Source organism: Poeciliopsis prolifica, unplaced genomic scaffold (genome assembly GCF_027474105.1).
Source record: "Poeciliopsis prolifica strain line A6 unplaced genomic scaffold, Auburn_PproV2 SCAFFOLD063, whole genome shotgun sequence".
In the NCBI taxonomy this organism is placed as follows: domain Eukaryota; kingdom Metazoa; phylum Chordata; class Actinopteri; order Cyprinodontiformes; family Poeciliidae; genus Poeciliopsis; species Poeciliopsis prolifica.
The window spans coordinates 1,636,766-1,655,694 of NW_026562438.1; the positions used below are offsets into that span (position 1 = coordinate 1,636,766).

The 18,929-nt window shown below is 49.2% G+C and overlaps 1 protein-coding gene across 1 annotated transcript in view; it reads right to left on the minus strand.

Annotated features, from left to right (window-relative positions):
- LOC129380012 (methanethiol oxidase-like) overlaps positions 1–18,240 on the minus strand; it is a 35,066-nt gene extending 16,826 nt beyond the window's left edge. The window contains 4 exon segments of the mRNA XM_055060977.1: positions 12,136–12,321; positions 17,045–17,157; positions 17,293–17,346; positions 17,956–18,240. Coding sequence (XP_054916952.1) covers positions 12,136–12,321; positions 17,045–17,157; positions 17,293–17,346; positions 17,956–17,959 — 357 coding nt within the window. The 5' untranslated portion in view covers positions 17,960–18,240.
- Between the last annotated feature and the right edge of the window lie 689 nt (positions 18,241–18,929).

Here is an 18,929-nt window from a genome sequence, read left to right on the forward strand (position 1 = left end):
TGCAGCGTGTGTCCTGCTCTCCTCACAAATGTTTGCTCACAGTCTCGTCGTCAGTCTGGAAGTCATCACATGGATCGACTTGATGCACTTCCTGTGCATCTTCTTCTGGAATGATGATGGAGTCTTCTGCAATCTGTGCTTTCAGGTATTTTTTGCACCTCTCTGACTCAAGAGGGGTTCCAGAGCTATCATCACCTTCTGCCTCACTGAGAGCCACAACAGTGATGGCATGTATTAGCTGCTTTGCATGGTCCAAGCTTTGTGCTTGAAGAAGCTTTGCTATTCCTCTGACAAAGAAGTCTTTGACACGGTGTGACTTCTTTTTCAGGCAGTCCCACTGGCATACCATCTTTATGCAGTGGGCAACATCAACCCTGATGTAACAGGGAGGAAGTTTTGCAGACTGGTTCCCACGTAGCACACGGAAGCATTCATAATGTATGACTTCAGGTCAGAAAGAGGAGTGAAGGCCTTCACCAGAGCACCTAGAATAGCCAGGGAAAAGTCACTCACAGCTTCTTTTGGTACAGCTGCACCTGAACGAAGCCAGTCTGTCAGCCATGTTGCAATTGCATTAATGTCATGTCTTTCTGATAGCATTTGTACCACTGGGACTGAGCAGTTGTCTCCCTTCAGAACACCTTGATATAAGAAGATGTGGCCAGATTTACCATTTGGTCGTGTGAGTTTTCTGACGACTGAACCAGTTGCATCAAAGCAAACTACTGAGGGACATTTTTTGGTCAGTGCCTTATAAACATGTATCTGGGTTTGACTCCAATAGTGACAAAAGAATTTATCCAGACCAATATCTCTTATACTGCCACTGTTGGGTGTGCTATATTTTAATAACTGCAAAGATAGAATGGGGTCTTTGTCGCCTAATTCCAAGTCTTTTCTCTCTTGCTTGGCTTTTCGTAAGGTTGCAAGGTTTGGAAGGTGGCTTGGTTCGGGATCTCCAAAAGCCATCAACTCTGATGCCTTTGCTGACCTCCATACAGCTGGCTCCATCCTACCCTCACACAGCTCTTTTGAAATTTGTGCACGAAGGGTTCCTGACATGAATCTTTTGGACTGGCCAGTGTGCAGGGAGATGTCAGCACCTTCGATGGAACACTGGAGCACCATTGGGCTGTTGACCGCTGGCTTGCTGTCGCATGTCATTGTAACATGGCCTTGACAGTCTTTACAGAAGCCTTTGATGTCGATGTACTTATTAGTGACCGTTGGATAAACTTTTGCTCTTTGGAATACAAAAGTACAACCGTGTTTTAATTTTTTCCACACCAGATCATTAATGATATGAGTCCAAGTGCCAGGTTTTAAAATTGTGTAGCTTCTTTTGCCAGATGATGAAAACTGGTCGTTGTATTCAACAGTTTCAGGGATAAATTTAACCCATTCTTCAAATGGAACTTCAACCTGAAAATCTGAAAGTTGTCCAGAAGTGGTGCCAGATTCACACTCTGTGTCCACAGGGCTTCAGTGTCACTTTCTTGAACATTTATTTCTAATGTTGCCCAGATGTTGTGTCTGTTCATTTTTACAATAGTGTATAGGGCTTTTGCTGACATTTTTATTTTCCAACTGCTGACTTAGCTCTGTCCAGACAGGAGCAGCTGGAGTGGCTATATTGCCGTTTTCTAGGATAGCCTCTTTTGCCTTGCAGAGAAATGCAAAAAGACTCTCTGTCTATGGCTGGCTGTCGAGGCATCTAGTTAAAAAACAAAAAGACTTTGATTAGTATTGCTCAAAGTAATAATTCTGGCCTAAATAATTTTTAAAAAGCCACAAAACATTGATATTTTAGCATTGTAAATTACAAAACTCTTAAACTAAAAAAACTTATGTTGGCTTCCCCAATTTCATTTTCTACTATTTAACTATATTTCTACTAATTAACTAATATATATATATATACATTCAAGAATGCATTGTTACGACTCTTGAATTGGCAATTTAAGTACTTGTTAAATTTTAATTTCCCTTTGGAATAAATTATATTTTATTTGAGTTCAGAAGATGTGCCCTTTAAGTGTTCATGATGAAATTTAAAGGCTTAAAGAAAATGCCTCACTATCTATGTGTCAATACTTGAAATATAAGTTGTGAATTTAAATAAATGCATATGTAAGCTTTCCATATATAAATCTCAACTTTTATGGGTGGATTGAGTCAATATTTTACATAAAAACTGAGGATTAGTTTACTTACCTTGTTGGAAAATCAAAATCAGAGGGTTGGAAAAATTCCAAAGATTACTTTTTCAAAACGATTTCTTTCAGACTGCTAAGTAACTTTTTACGATCGGTTGAAATTACACTTGCTACTCCACAAAAACAAGGGAAGGTGGGGGAGGGGGAATCAGTACAGTGTAGGTGGAGCCAAGCTTACGTAGCCACAAACTACGTAAAAGTTGCCGAAACATTTTATGTATTTTTAAAAGTACTTGAAACCCATGCACATACATTTTGTGTCATAAATTGTATTAAATGAAACTCGTTGGGTTTAAAATATATTTACTAAATATTAAGTAGGCTACATTACCTGGGATGAACTTTGTTCAACCAAGGAAGCTGCCGTGCACTTCCGGTTTTACTAGGCCAAAAAATTTATTTGCTCAAACAGCTAGCATGTTAGCTATAGATTTTCACAAAATCCTTTTTAAAATGCATAATCAGAAGACGTCAACAATGCCAATATAATTGTTGATGTTCAGATCCTCCAAAACCAAAGCACAGTTGAACAGTCATACAGCTTATACACATTACATATGTCCTCTATTGACAGGATTCAATTATTGGAGAGAGCTATATTGGTGAAAAAAATTACTATGTAAATACATTTATTAAAATGAGACATTTTGTTCTTTTTCTAAAGCTTTATTGAAGTTCAAAACAAAGAAAGGTACATTGTACAACAGCTGAAAATCTGCAGAACTTAACTGACACAATGACATAAGAAATTTATGACAGCATGCTTTGTGGTTATGTCCAACGCAGGCCACAGTCATCTATTGAGGTGTAGTCAGTTGTAATCTGAAAGAAAATATCTCCTAAGGGACAGCCGCAAAACCTAGCACTACCGGGTGACTATTTTGGTTTGTTTTGGTGCGTAATGGGGGGATGGTGACGTAATCGGCCAAAATTATAACTTTTAATATCTCAACAACGAAAGCTGCACAAACGAAAATTTTAACGGCACAAACCTGCACTAACCAAGCACTAAAAAAGTAGCGCACTTTGGTTTGTTTTGGTGCGTAATGGGGGGATGGTTACGTAATCGGCCAAAATTATAAATTTTAATATCTCAACAATGAAAGCTGCACAAACGAAAATTTTAACGGCACAAACCTGCACTAACCGAGCACTAAAAAAGTAGCCCACTTTGGTTTGTTTTGGGGCTGTATGGGGGTGGTGGTGACGTCATCGGCCAAAATTATAACTTTTAATATCTCAACAACGAAAGCTGCACAAACGACAATTTTAACGGCACAAACCTGCACTAACCGAGCACTAAAAAAGTAGCCCACTTTGGTTTGTTTTGGTGCGTAATGGGGGGATGGTTACGTAATCGGCCAAATTATAAATTTTAATATCTCAACAACGAAAGCTGCACAAACGAAAATTTTAACGGCACAAACCTGCACTAACCGAGCACTAACAAACCAGCCCACTTTGGTTTGTTTTGGAGCTGTATGGGGGGATGGTTACGTAATCGGCCAAAATTATAACTTTTAATATCTCAACAACGAAAGCTGCACAAACGACAATTTTAACGGCACAAACCTGCACTAACCGAGCACTAACGAACCAGCCCACTTTGGTTTGTTTTGGAGCTATATGGGGGGATGGTGAACTCTGATGACCTAAAAAAATAATTTTTAATATCTCGGAAACCAAAACTGCACAAACGAAAATTTTAACGGCACAAACCTGCACTAACGGAGCACTAACCAATCAGACTATCTGCTGGATTTTATGACGTAGGTGGGGTGTCAGCTTCACGTAGGTGGTTCAGAACCGTCTGGGCTCTGAACCGTCTGGGTTCAGAACCGTTCAGAACCGTCTGGGCTCTGAACCGTCTGGGTTCAGAACCGTCTGGGCTCAGAACCGTCTGGGTTCAGAACCGTCTGGGCTCAGAACCGTTCAGAACCGTCTGGGTTCAGAACCGTCTGGGCTCAAAACCGTTCAGAACCGTCTGGGTTCAGAACCGTCTGGGCTCAAAACCGTCTGGGTTCAGAACCGTCTGGGTTCAGAACCGTCTGGGCTCAGAACCGTTCAGAACCGTCTGGGTTCAGAACCGTTCAGAACCGTCTGGGTTCAGAACCGTCTGGGCTCAGAACCGTTCAGAACCGTCTGGGTTCAGAACCGTCTGGGCTCTGAACCGTCTGGGCTCTGAACCGTTCAGAACCGTCTGGGTTCAGAACCGTCTGGGCTCAAAACCGTCTGGGCTCAGAACCGTTCAGAACCGTCTGGGCTCAGAACCGTCTGGGTTCAGAACCGTTCAGAACCGTCTGGGTTCAGAACCGTTCAGAACCGTCTGGGTTCAGAACCGTCTGGTTCAGAACCGTCTGGGCTCAGAACCGTCTGGGCTCAGAACCGTCTGGGTTCAGAACCGTCTGGGCTCAGAACCGTCTGGGCTCTGAACCGTCTGGGCTCAGAACCGTTCAGAACCGTCTGGGCTCAGAACCGTCTGGGCTCAGAACCGTCTGGGTTCAGAACCGTCTGGGCTCAGAACCGTTCAGAACCGTCTGGGCTCAGAACCATCTGGGTTCAGAACCGTTCAGAACCGTCTGGGCTCAGAACCGTTCAGAACCGTCTGGGCTCAGAACCGTCTGGGCTCAGAACCGTCTGGGCTCAGAACCGTTCAGAACCGTCTGGGTTCAGAACAGTCTGGGCTCTGAACCGTGTGGGTTCAGAACCGTCTGGGCTCAGAACCGTCTGGGTTCAGAACCGTCTGGGCTCAGAACCGTCTGGGTTCAGAACCGTCTGGGTTCAGAACCGTCTGGACTCAGAACCGTTCAGAACCGTCTGGGTTCAGAACTGTCTGGGCTCAGAACCGTCTGGGTTCAGAACCGTTCAGAACCGTCTGGGCTCAGAACCGTCTGGGTTCAGAACCGTCTGGGTTCAGAACCGTCTGGGTTCAGAACCGTTCAGAACCGTCTGGGCTCAGAACCGTCTGGGTTCAGAACCGTCTGGGCTCTGAACCGTCTGGGCTCAGAACCGTTCAGAACCGTCTGGGTTCAGAACCGTCTGGGCTCAGAACCGTCTGGGTTCAGAACCGTTCAGAACCGTCTGGGCTCATAACCGTCTGGGTTCAGAACCGTCTGGGTTCAGAACCGTCTGGGTTCAGAACCGTTCAGAACCGTCTGGGTTCAGAACCGTCTGGGTTCAGAACCGTTCAGAACCGTCTGGGCTCAGAACCGTCTGGGCTCAGAACCGTCTGGGTTCAGAACCGTCTGGGCTCAGAACCGTTCAGAACCGTCTGGGTTCAGAACCGTCTGGGCTCTGAACCGTCTGGGCTCAGAACCGTCTGGGTTCAGAATCGTCTGGACTCAGAACCGTTCAGAACCGTCTGGGTTCAGAACCGTCTGGGCTCTGAACCGTTTAGAACCGTCTGGGTTCAGAACCGTCTGGGCTCAGAACCGTTCAGAACCGTCTGGGTTCAGAACCGTCTGGGCTCAGAACCGTTCAGAACCGTCTGGGTTCAGAACCGTCTGGGCTCAGAACCGTTCAGTACCGTCTGGGTTCAGAACCGTCTGGGCTCAGAACCGTCTGGGTTCAGAACCGTCTGGGTTCAGAACCGTCTGGACTCAGAACCGTTCAGAACCGTCTGGGTTCAGAACCGTCTGGGTTCAGAACCGTCTGGGCTCAGAACCGTCTGGGTTCAGAACCGTCTGGGTTCAGAACCGTCTTGGTTCAGAACCGTCTGGGTTCAGAACCGTCTGGGCTCAGAACCGTCTGGGTTCAGAACCGTCTGGGTTCAGAACCGTCTGGGCTCAGAACCGTCTGGGCTCAGAACCGTCTGGGTTCAGAACCGTCTGGGCTCAGGACCGTTCAGAACCGTCTGGGCTCTGAACCGTCTGTGTTCAGAACCGTCTGGGTTCAGAACCGTCTGGGCTCAGAACCGTCTGTGTTCAGAACCGTTCAGAACCGTCTGGGCTCAAAACCGTCTGGGCTCAGAACCGTCTGGGTTCAGAACCGTTCAGAACCGTCTGGGCTCAAAACCGTCTGGGCTCAGAACCGTCTGGGTTCAGAACCGTCTGGGTTCAGAACCGTCTGGGCTCAGAACCATCTGGGCTCAGAACCGTTCAGAACCATCTGGGCTCAGAACCGTCTGGGTTCAGAACCGTCTGGGTTCAGAACCGTCTGGGCTCAGAACCATTCAGAACCGTCTGGGTTCAGAACCGTCTGGGCTCAGAACTGTCTGGGCTCAGAACCGTTCAGAACCGTCTGGGTTCAGAACCGTCTGGGCTCAGAACCGTCTGGGCTCTGAACCGTCTGGGCTCAGAAAAGTTCAGAACCGTCTGGGTTCAGAACCGTCTGGGCTCAGAACCGTCTGGGCTCAGAACCGTTCAGAACCGTCTGGGCTCAGAACCGTCTGGGTTCAGAACCGTCTGGGCTCAGAACCGTCTGGGCTCTGAACCGTCTGGGTTCAGAACCGTCTGGGCTCAGAACCGTCTGGGCTCTGAACCGTCTGGGCTCAGAACCGTTCAGAACCGTCTGGGCTCAGAACCGTCTGGGCTCAGAACCGTCTGGGTTCAGAACCGTCTGGGCTCAGAACCGTTCAGAACCGTCTGTGTTCAGAACCGTCTGTGTTCAGAACCGTCTGGGCTCAGAACCGTTCAGAACCGTCTGGGCTCAGAACCATCTGGGTTCAGAACCGTTCAGAACCGTCTGGGCTCAGAACCGTTCAAAACCGTCTGGGTTCAGAACCGTCTGGGCTCTGAACCGTCTGGGTTCAGAACCGTTCAGAACCGTCTGGGCTCAGAACCGTTCAGAACCGTCTGGGCTCTGAACCGTCTGGGTTCAGAACCGTCTGGGCTCAGAACCGTCTGGGTTCAGAACCGTCTGGGCTCAGAACCGTTCAGAACCGTCTGGGTTCAGAACCGTCTGGGCTCAAAACCGTCTGGGTTCAGAACCGTCTGGGTTCAGAACCGTCTGGGCTCAGAACCGTTCAGAACCGTCTGGGTTCAGAACCGTTCAGAACCGTCTGGGTTCAGAACCGTCTGGGCTCTGAACCGTCTGGGTTCAGAACCGTCTGGGTTCAGAACCGTCTGGGCTCAGAACCGTTCAGAACCGTCTGGGTTCAGAACCGTCTGGGCTCTGAACCGTCTGGGCTCTGAACCGTTCAGAACCGTCTGGGTTCAGAACCGTCTGGGCTCAAAACCGTCTGGGCTCAGAACCGTTCAGAACCGTCTGGGCTCAGAACCGTCTGGGTTCAGAACCGTCTGGGCTCTGAACCGTCTGGCTCAGAACCGTTCAGAACCGTCTGGGTTCAGAACCGTCTGGGCTCAGAACCGTCTGGGTTCAGAACCGTTCAGAACCGTCTGGGTTCAGAACCGTCTGGGTTCAGAACCGTTCAGAACCGTCTGGGCTCAGAACCGTCTGGGCTCAGAACCGTCTGGGCTCAGAACCGTTCAGAACCGTCTGGGTTCAGAACAGTCTGGGCTCTGAACCGTGTGGGTTCAGAACCGTCTGGGTTCAGAACCGTCTGGGCTCAGAACCGTCTGGGTTCAGAACCGTCTGGGTTCAGAACAGTCTGGGCTCTGAACCGTGTGGGTTCAGAACCGTCTGGGTTCAGAACCGTCTGGGCTCAGAACCGTCTGGGTTCAGAACCGTCTGGGTTCAGAACCGTCTGGGCTCAGAACCGTCTGGGTTCAGAACCGTCTGGGTTCAGAACCGTCTGGACTCAGAACCGTTCAGAACCGTCTGGGTTCAGAACTGTCTGGGCTCTGAACCGTCTGGGTTCAGAACCGTCTGGGCTCAGAACCGTCTGGGTTCAGAACCGTCTGGGTTCAGAACCGTCTGGGCTCAGAACCGTCTGGGTTCAGAACCGTCTGGGTTCAGAACCGTCTGGACTCAGAACCGTTCAGAACCGTCTGGGTTCAGAACTGTCTGGGCTCTGAACCGTCTGGGTTCAGAACCGTCTGGGCTCAGAACCGTCTGGGTTCAGAACCGTCTGGGTTCAGAACCGTCTGGGCTCAGAACCGTCTGGGTTCAGAACCGTCTGGGTTCAGAACCGTCTGGACTCAGAACCGTTCAGAACCGTCTGGGTTCAGAACTGTCTGGGCTCTGAACCGTCTGGGTTCAGAACCGTCTGGGTTCAGAACTGTCTGGGCTCTGAACCGTCTGGGTTCAGAACCGTCTGGGTTCAGAACCGTCTGGGTTCAGAACCGTCTGGGCTCTGAACCGTCTGGGCTCAGAACCGTTCAGAACCGTCTGGGTTCAGAACCGTCTGGGCTCAGAACCGTTCAGAACCGTCTGGGCTCAGAACCGTCTGGGTTCAGAACCGTCTGGGTTCAGAACCGTCTGGGCTCAGAACCGTCTGGGCTCAGAAAAGTTCAGAACCGTCTGGGTTCAGAACCGTCTGGGTTCAGAACCGTCTGGGCTCAGAACCGTCTGGGCTCAGAACCGTTCAGAACCGTCTGGGCTCAGAACCGTCTGGGCTCAGAACCGTCTGGGTTCAGAACCGTCTGGGCTCAGAACCGTCTGGGCTCTGAACCGTCTGGGCTCAGAAACCGTTCAGAACCGTCTGGGCTCAGAACCGTCTGTGTTCAGAACCGTCTGTGTTCAGAACCGTCTGGGCTCAGAACCGTTCAGAACCGTCTGGGCTCAGAACCATCTGGGTTCAGAACCGTTCAGAACCGTCTGGGCTCAGAACCGTTCAGAACCGTCTGGGTTCAGAACCGTCTGGGCTCAGAACCGTTCAGAACCGTCTGTGTTCAGAACCGTCTGTGTTCAGAACCGTTCAGAACCGTCTGGGCTCAGAACCGTCTGGGCTCAGAACCGTCTGGGTTCAGAACCGTCTGGGTTCAGAACCGTCTGGGCTCAGAACCGTCTGGGCTCTGAACCGTCTGGGTTCAGAACCGTCTGGGCTCAGAAACCGTCTGGGTTCAGAACCGTCTGGGCTCAGAACCGTTCAGAACCGTCTGGGTTCAGAACCGTCTGGGCTCAGAACCGTCTGGGTTCAGAACCGTCTGGGTTCAGAACCGTCTGGGCTCTGAACCGTCTGGGCTCAGAACCGTTCAGAACCGTCTGGGTTCAGAACCGTCTGGGCTCTGAACCGTCTGGGTTCAGAACCGTCTGGGTTCAGAACCGTCTGGGCTCTGAACCGTCTGGGCTCTGAACCGTTCAGAACCGTCTGGGTTCAGAACCGTCTGGGTTCAGAACCGTCTGGGCTCAAAACCGTTCAGAACCGTCTGGGCTCAGAACCGTTCAGAACCGTCTGGGATCAGAACCGTCTGGGATCAGAACCGTCTGGGTTCAGAACCGTCTGGGCTCTGAACCGTCTGGGCTCAGAACCGTTCAAAACCGTCTGGGTTCAGAACCGTCTGGGTTCAGAACCGTCTGGGCTCAAAACCGTTCAGAACCGTCTGGGCTCAGAACCGTTCAGAACCGTCTGGGATCAGAACCGTCTGGGTTCAGAACCGTCTGGGTTCAGAACCGTCTGGGCTCAGAACCGTCTGGGTTCAGAACCGTCTGGGCTCTGAACCGTCTGGGCTCAGAACCGTTCAGAACCGTCTGGTTCAGAACCGTCTGGGCTCAGAACCGTCTGGGTTCAGAACCGTTCAGAACCGTCTGGGCTCAGAACCGTCTGGGTTCAGAACCGTCTGGGCTCAGAACCGTCCAGAACCGTCTGTGTTCAGAACCATCTGGGCTCAGAACCGTCTGGGTTCAGAACCGTTCAGAACCGTCTGGGCTCAGAACCGTCTGGGCTCAGAACCGTCTGGGTTCAGAACCGTCTGGGTTCAGAACCGTTCAGAACCGTCTGGGTTCAGAACCGTCTGGGCTCAGAACCGTTCAGAACCGTCTGGGTTCAGAACCGTCTGGGTTCAGAACCGTTCAGAACCGTCTGGGCTCAGAACCGTCTGGGCTCAGAACCGTCTGGGCTCAGAACCGTTCAGAACCGTCTGGGTTCAGAACAGTCTGGGCTCTGAACCGTGTGGGTTCAGAACCGTCTGGGTTCAGAACCGTATGGGCTCAGAACCGTCTGGGTTCAGAACCATCTGGGTTCAGAACCGTCTGGGCTCAGAACCGTCTGGGTTCAGAACCGTCTGGGTTCAGAACTGTCTGGGTTCAGAACCGTAAGGGTTCAGAACCGTCTGGGCTCAGAACCGTTCAGAACCGTCTGGGCTCAGAACCGTCTGGGTTCAGAACCGTCTGGGCTCAGAACCGTCTGGGTTCAGAACCGTTCAGAACCGTCTGGGCTCAGAACCGTCTGGGTTCAGAACTGTCTGGGTTCAGAACCGTAAGGGTTCAGAACCGTCTGGGCTCAGAACCGTTCAGAACCGTCTGGGCTCAGAACCGTCTGGGTTCAGAACCGTCTGGGCTCAGAACCGTCTGGGTTCAGAACCGTTCAGAACCGTCTGGGCTCTGAACCGTCTGGGTTCAGAACCGTTCAGAACCGTCTGGGCTCAGAACCGTCTGGGTTCAGAACCGTCTGGGCTCTGAACCGTCTGGGTTCAGAACCGTTCAGAACCGTCTGGGCTCAGAACCGTCTGGGCTCAGAACCGTTCAGAACCGTCTGGGTTCAGAACCGTCTGGGCTCAGAACCGTCTGGGTTCAGAACCGTTCAGAACCGTCTGGGCTCAGAACCGTCTGGGTTCAGAACCGTCTGGGTTCAGAACCGTCTGGGTTCAGAACCGTCTGGGTTCAGAACCGTCTGGGCTCTGAACCGTCTGGGTTCAGAACCGTCTGGGTTCAGAACCGTTCAGAACCGTCTGGGTTCAGAACCGTCTGGGTTCAGAACCGTTCAGAACCGTCTGGGCTCAGAACCGTCTGGGCTCAGAACCGTCTGGGTTCAGAACCGTCTGGGCTCAGAACCGTTCAGAACCGTCTGGGTTCAGAACCGTCTGGGCTCTGAACCGTCTGGGCTCAGAACCGTCTGGGTTCAGAATCGTCTGGACTCAGAACCGTTCAGAACCGTCTGGGTTCAGAACCGTCTGGGCTCTGAACCGTTTAGAACCGTCTGGGTTCAGAACCGTCTGGGCTCAGAACCGTTCAGAACCGTCTGGGTTCAGAACCGTCTGGGCTCAGAACCGTTCAGAACCGTCTGGGTTCAGAACCGTCTGGGCTCAGAACCGTTCAGTACCGTCTGGGTTCAGAACCGTCTGGGCTCAGAACCGTCTGGGTTCAGAACCGTCTGGGTTCAGAACCGTCTGGACTCAAACCGTTCAGAACCGTCTGGGTTCAGAACTGTCTGGGCTCTGAACCGTCTGGGTTCAGAACCGTCTGGGTTCAGAACCGTCTGGGCTCAGAACCGTCTGGACTCAGAACCGTTCAGAACCGTCTGGGTTCAGAACCGTCTGGGTTCAGAACCGTCTGGGCTCAGAACCGTCTGGGTTCAGAACCGTCTGGGTTCAGAACCGTCTTGGTTCAGAACCGTCTGGGTTCAGAACCGTTCAGAACCGTCTGGGCTCAAAACCGTCTGGGCTCAGAACCGTCTGGGTTCAGAACCGTCTGGGTTCAGAACCGTCTGGGCTCAGAACCGTCTGGACTCAGAACCGTTCAGAACCGTCTGGGCTCAGAACCGTCTGGTTTCAGAACCGTCTGGGTTCAGAACCGTCTGGGTTCAGAACCGTCTGGGTTCAGGAATTTTTAGCAACAGATGTTTATTTTCTCTCCAACGTCAACAAGTTAAACTGGAATATTTTCTGTTTTTACTACTAGAGTTAAAGATCTGCAATGAACTCTGCATGAACCTGAGCCTCTTCCTCCTCCTCCTGTTTTCTGTTGTGTTATCGTTTTAAGATCCAGCTGAACTCTGCATGTTTTCATTTCTGTTCGTCTGTTTTCTACATTATTTTCTTTCATTCATAGTTTTGTTCATCTATTTCGTCTGCAGGTTTCCTGACCTCTACATGACCTCCAGCAAGTCATGAAGAGGTCAGCAGCGTGTGCGGCTGCTGACCTTGTGGATCCGCGGCGCTCTGGGCTCGGTTCCCACATCGATCACGTAGATCCGGGAGGAGATGAGCGACGGCAGGATGAGCCGGTTCCGGGTTCGGGTCGGGTCGCCGAAGCAGCTGCTGCAGGCGTTCCAACCGGAGTGATGCAGCTCATCGTTCAGGTTCGGCATCGGCAGGCGGTGGATCACCTGCAGACGGGTCGGGTTAGATACTCTGGACCCAACAGAACCATCAGAAGAAACAGAACCATAGGAAACAACAGAACCATCAGAACCAACAGAACCATCGGAACCAACAGAACCAACAGAACCATCAGAACCAACAGAACCATCAGAACCAACAGAACAATCGGATCCAAAAGAACCATCAGAACCAACAGAACCAAACAGAACCATCGGAACCAACAGAACCAAACAGAACCAACAGAACCATCAGAACCATCAGAACCAACAGAACCAAACAGAACCATTGGAACCAACAGAACCATCAGAACCAACAGAACCATCAGAACCAAACAGAACCAACAGAAACAACAGAACCATCAGAACCAACAGAAACAACAGAACCAACAGAACCAAACAGAACCAACAGAACCATCGGAACCAACAGAACCATCAGAAACAACAGAACCAACAGAACCAACAGAACCATCGGAACCAACAGAACCATCAGAACCAACAGAACCATCAGAACCAAACAGAACCAACAGAAACAACAGAACCATCAGAACCAACAGAAACAACAGAACCAACAGAACCATACAGAACCAACAGAACCATCGGAACCAACAGAACCATCAGAAACAACAGAACCAACAGAACCATCGGAACCAACAGAACCAACGGAACCATCAGAACCAACAGAACCAAACAGAACCAACAGAACCGCCAGAACCAAACAGAACCAACAGAACCAACGGAACCAACAGAACCAAACAGAACCATCGGAACCAACAGAACCATCAGAACCATCAGAACCAACAGAACCAAACAGAACCATCAGAACCAACGGAACAATCGGATCCAAAAGAACCATCAGAACCAACAGAACCAAACAGAACCAACAGAACCATCGGAACCAACAGAACCAACGGAACCATCAGAACCAACAGAACCAAACAGAACCAACAGAACCGCCAGAACCAAACAGAACCAACAGAACCAACGGAACCAACAGAACCATCGGAACCATCAGAACCATCGGAACCAACAGAACCATCAGAACCAACAGAACCAACAGAACCATCAGAACCAACAGAACCATCGGAACCAACAGAACCAACAGAACCATCAGAACCAACAGAACCATCAGAACCAACGGAACAATCGGATCCAAAAGAACCATCAGAACCAACAGAACCAAACAGAACCATCGGAACCAACAGAACCAAACAGAACCAACAGAACCATCAGAACCATCAGAACCAACAGAACCAAACAGAACCATCGGAACCAACAGAACCATCAGAACCAACAGAAACAACAGAACCATCAGAACCAACAGAAACAACAGAACCAAACAGAACCAACAGAACCATCAGAACCAACAGAACCAACAGAACCAACAGAACCATCGGAACCAACAGAACCAACGGAACCATCAGAACCAACAGAACCAACAGAACCATCAGAACCAACAGAACCATCAGAACCAAACAGAACCAACAGAAACAACAGAACCATCAGAACCAACAGAACCAACAGAACCAACAGAACCAAACAGAACCAACAGAACCATCGGAACCAACAGAACCAACGGAACCATCAGAACCAACAGAACCAAACAGAACCAACAGAACCGCCAGAACCAAACAGAACCAACAGAACCAACGGAACCAACAGAACCAAACAGAACCATCGGAACCAACAGAACCATCAGAACCATCAGAACCAACAGAACCAAACAGAACCATCAGAACCAACGGAACAATCGGATCCAAAAGAACCATCAGAACCAACAGAACCATCGGAACCATCGGATCCAAAAGAACCATCAGAACCAACAGAACCAAACAGAACCAACAGAACCATCGGAACCAACAGAACCAACGGAACCATCAGAACCAACAGAACCAAACAGAACCAACAGAACCACCAGAACCAAACAGAACCAACAGAACCAACGGAACCAACAGAACCATCGGAACCATCAGAACCATCGGAACCAACAGAACCATCAGAACCAACAGAACCAACAGAACCATCAGAACCAACAGAACCATCGGATCCAAAAGAACCATCAGAACCATCAGAACCAAACAGAACCATCAGAACCAACAGAACCATCAGAACCAACAGAACCAACAGAACCATCAGAACCATCGGAACCATTGGAACCAACAGAACCATCAGAACCATCGGAACCAACAGAACCATCAGAACCAACAGAACCAACAGAACCATCAGAACCAACAGAACCAACAGAACCAACAGAACCATCGGAACCAACAGAACCATCAGAACCATCAGAACCAACAGAATCATCGGAACCAACAGAACCATCAGAACCATCGGAACTAACAGAACCAACAGAACCAACAGAATCATCAGAACCAACAGAACTAACAGAACCATCAGAACCATCGGAACCATTGGAACCAACAGAACCATCAGAACCATCGGAACCAACAGAACCATCAGAACCAACAGAACCAACAGAACCATCAGAACCAACAGAACCAACAGAACCAACAGAACCATCGGAACCAACAGAACCATCAGAACCATCAGAACCAACAGAACCATCGGAACCAACAGAACCATCAGAACCATCAGAACCAACAGAACCAAACAGAACCAACAGAACCATCGGAACCAACAGAACCAACAGAACCATCGGAACCAACAGAACCATCAGAACCATCGGAACTAACAGAACCATCAGAACCAAACAGAACCAACAGAACCAACAGAACCAACAGAACCATCGGAACCAACAGAACCATCAGAACCAACAGAACCATCAGAACCAACAGAACCATCAGAAACAACAGAACCATCAGAACCAACAGAACCATCAGAACCATCAGAACCAACAGAACCAAACAGAACCATCAGAACCAACGGAACAATCGGATCCAAAAGAACCATCAGAACCAACAGAACCATCGGAACCATCGGATCCAAAAGAACCATCAGAACCAACAGAACCAAACAGAACCAACAGAACCATCGGAACCAACAGAACCAACGGAACCATCAGAACCAACAGAACCAAACAGAACCAACAGAACCGCCAGAACCAAACAGAACCAACAGAACCAACGGAACCAACAGAACCATCGGAACCATCAGAACCATCGGAACCAACAGAACCATCAGAACCAACAGAACCAACAGAACCATCAGAACCAACAGAACCATCGGATCCAAAAGAACCATCAGAACCATCAGAACCAAACAGAACCAACAGAACCAACGGAACCAACAGAACCATCGGAACCATCAGAACCATCGGAACCATCAGAACCATCAGAACCAACAGAACCATCAGAAACAACAGAACTAACAGAACCATCAGAACCATCGGAACTAACAGAACCATCAGAACCAACCATCAGAACCAACAGAACCAACAGAACCAACAGAACCATCAGAACCATCGGATCCAAAAGAACCATCAGAACCATCAGAACCAAACAGAACCATCAGAACCAACAGAACCATCGGATCCAAAAGAACCATCAGAACCATCAGAACCAAACAGAACCATCAGAACCAACAGAACCATCAGAACCAACAGAACCAACAGAACCATCAGAACCATCGGAACCATTGGAACCAACAGAACCATCAGAACCATCGGAACCAACAGAACCATCAGAACCAACAGAACCAACAGAACCATCAGAACCAACAGAACCAACAGAACCAACAGAACCATCGGAACCAACAGAACCATCAGAACCATCAGAACCAACAGAACCAAACAGAACCAACAGAACCATCGGAACCAACAGAACCAACAGAACCATCGGAACCAACAGAACCATCAGAACCATCGGAACTAACAGAACCATCAGAACCAAACAGAACCAACAGAACCAACAGAACCAACAGAACCATCGGAACCAACAGAACCATCAGAACCAACAGAACCATCAGAACCAACAGAACCATCAGAAACAACAGAACCATCAGAACCAACAGAACCATCAGAACCATCAGAACCAACAGAACCAAACAGAACCAACAGAACCATCAGAACCATTGGAACCAACAGAACCATCAGAAACAACAGAACCATCAGAACCAACAGAACCAAACAGAACCAACAGAACCATCGGAACCAACAGAACCATCAGAACCAAACAGTACCATCAGAACCATCAGAACCAACAGAACCATCAGAACCAACGGAACCATCAGAACCAACAGAACCAACAGAACCATCGGATCCAAAAGAACCATCAGAACCATCAGAACCATCAGAACCATCAGAACCAAACAGAACCATCAGAACCAACGGAACCATCAGAACCAACAGAACCATCAGAACCAACGGAACCAACAGAACCATCGGAACCAACAGAACCATCAGAACCAACAGAACCATCAGAACCATCAGAACCAAACAGAACCATCGGAACCAACAGAACCATCAGAACCAAACAGAACCAACAGAACCATCAGAACCATTGGAACCAACAGAACCAAACAGAACCAACAGAACCATCAGAAACAACAGAACCATTGGAACCAACAGAACCAAACAGAACCAACAGAACCATCAGAACCATCGGAACTAACAGAACCATCAGAACCAAACAGAACCATCAAAAGCATTGGAACCGACCAAAACAAACAGAACCAACAGGAGTTTTGGGAGAAAAACAGAATCAGTGAGAAGACACAAGGCAGACGAGTCCATCAGAACTGGACTGCTGGACTTGTGGTTCTGGTCGGGTTCTACCTGGCAGTACGTGGGCGACTCCGGGTCGACGTCCACTGTGGCCAGGTAGTCGGGCTTCTGGACCGCGGTGCTGCGGTAGATACAGGGCAGGTAGACGATCCGCTCACGGGGGCCTGCGGGCAGAACCAGAACCCGTACAGGTATTTTTCCTATTGAACTTTCTGGTTTGACTGTTTGGTTTGTTTGGACTTCCAGTACCAGAACCAGAGTGCTGACCTGGTTCTGGCCCGGTCCAGACGTCCACTCACCCTTCATGGCGTCCAGCGGGCTGCGGTATCCGGGTCCACATCCTGAACATGCGGCTGAAACACACAAACGGATCCAGAAGCATAACCAGACGCTGCAGCACAGGCCTCTACTGGGTTAAGATCAATGATTAACATGAACTCTACTGAGCATGCTCAGAAGGCCCAGAAACAACCACAGGAGATACAAACGGAGTCAGAATCTGAACAGAACCGGCTTCTTCGGGCCTCAGGCGGCTCTCACAAAAGGGTTATATACACACACACACACACACACACACACACACACACACACACACACACACACACACAAACACACACAGGCACACAACTTCCCCCAAAACACATCCTGGCTTTTCTTCATGGAAAACTACCAAGGTCCAGATTCCCTGGCTCAGTCTGGAAAACACACACACACACTCACACACACACACAGACACACACACACACACACACACACAGACACACACACAGAGGTCCAGAACCAGGAATGTGAACCCTCCTGGTGGCTTGAAGCTGAAATTCCCCAGCTTCCTTGAAGGAGGCATGCTGATGTTTTACAGCTAGACGATTATTGATTATTGATCAGATATTTTGTGGTTAACAGCTGCAGCAGATCAGGTGAGTAGCAGCCAATCAGAACGCAGCATGCTGAACCCAACTCACCCATGTTGGATCTTCTGGTTCCGATTCCTGCGGTTCTGACCCGTCTGCTGGTCTGTGCAGGGTCTGGGTGCTGTGGAGCCAGTGGGCGGAGCTGGCGCGTTGAGTAGCAGGAAGCAGCCAATCAGAAAGGAGGGGTGGGGCATAGAGGCCTTTGGCTCTCCAGCTGCTGGAACAGCGCGCCCCCCGCAGGCTGACAGAGGAACTGCCTGTAAGGCAGGCTGAGGAAGGAGCCTGGTACCGCAGGAGGTCCGGTTTGAGGTTCTGCTTCACATCCGGTCAGAACTTCTACATGAGCAGAGCAAACAACAGCATAAATATCCATAAACAGCAATAAGAGGTCAGACTGAAATGATGAACAGAAACGGATCCAATCACTGATCATGTGATCACCGATCGATCAGTTATTCTAACTAAATGAAATCAGGTTGCTATGGCAACCACCAACTTATTGACTACACAAAATAAATTCAAAGAAGAAATAAATTTTGGACAAACTTCGCATCGACTGGAACCATAAAATTAATATCATGAAGTTGATTTAAAGCAATAATTTCATTCAAAAAGTGAAACTTGTATATCACATATACTGTATATATATTTGTTACACAGGCTGATATATTGCTAATGTTTTTTTCTTTTAATGTTGATAATTAGAAGTGACAACTCATGAAAACCCCAAATTCAGAAAGTTCAGAGTTAATGAAGACCAAAGCAAAACAAGGAGTTTTAGAAATGTTAGCCAACAGGAAGGTGTGACGATGTTCAGCTCAGTGCTGGTTTACTGCGGCCATGCTTCTTTCCAAAGAATCTGATCTGGTTCTGTTCACTTCGCTGCTTGTGACTCAATGTTGGCGGAAAAAAGCTGAATCCGTGAAAGGATTTTCAAAATAAAAGATCCTCCAGACTCAAATGATACAGAAACAAAAATATTTCATTATTTCTTGGCCCGGTACCAATTGGTCTGTGGACTGGTA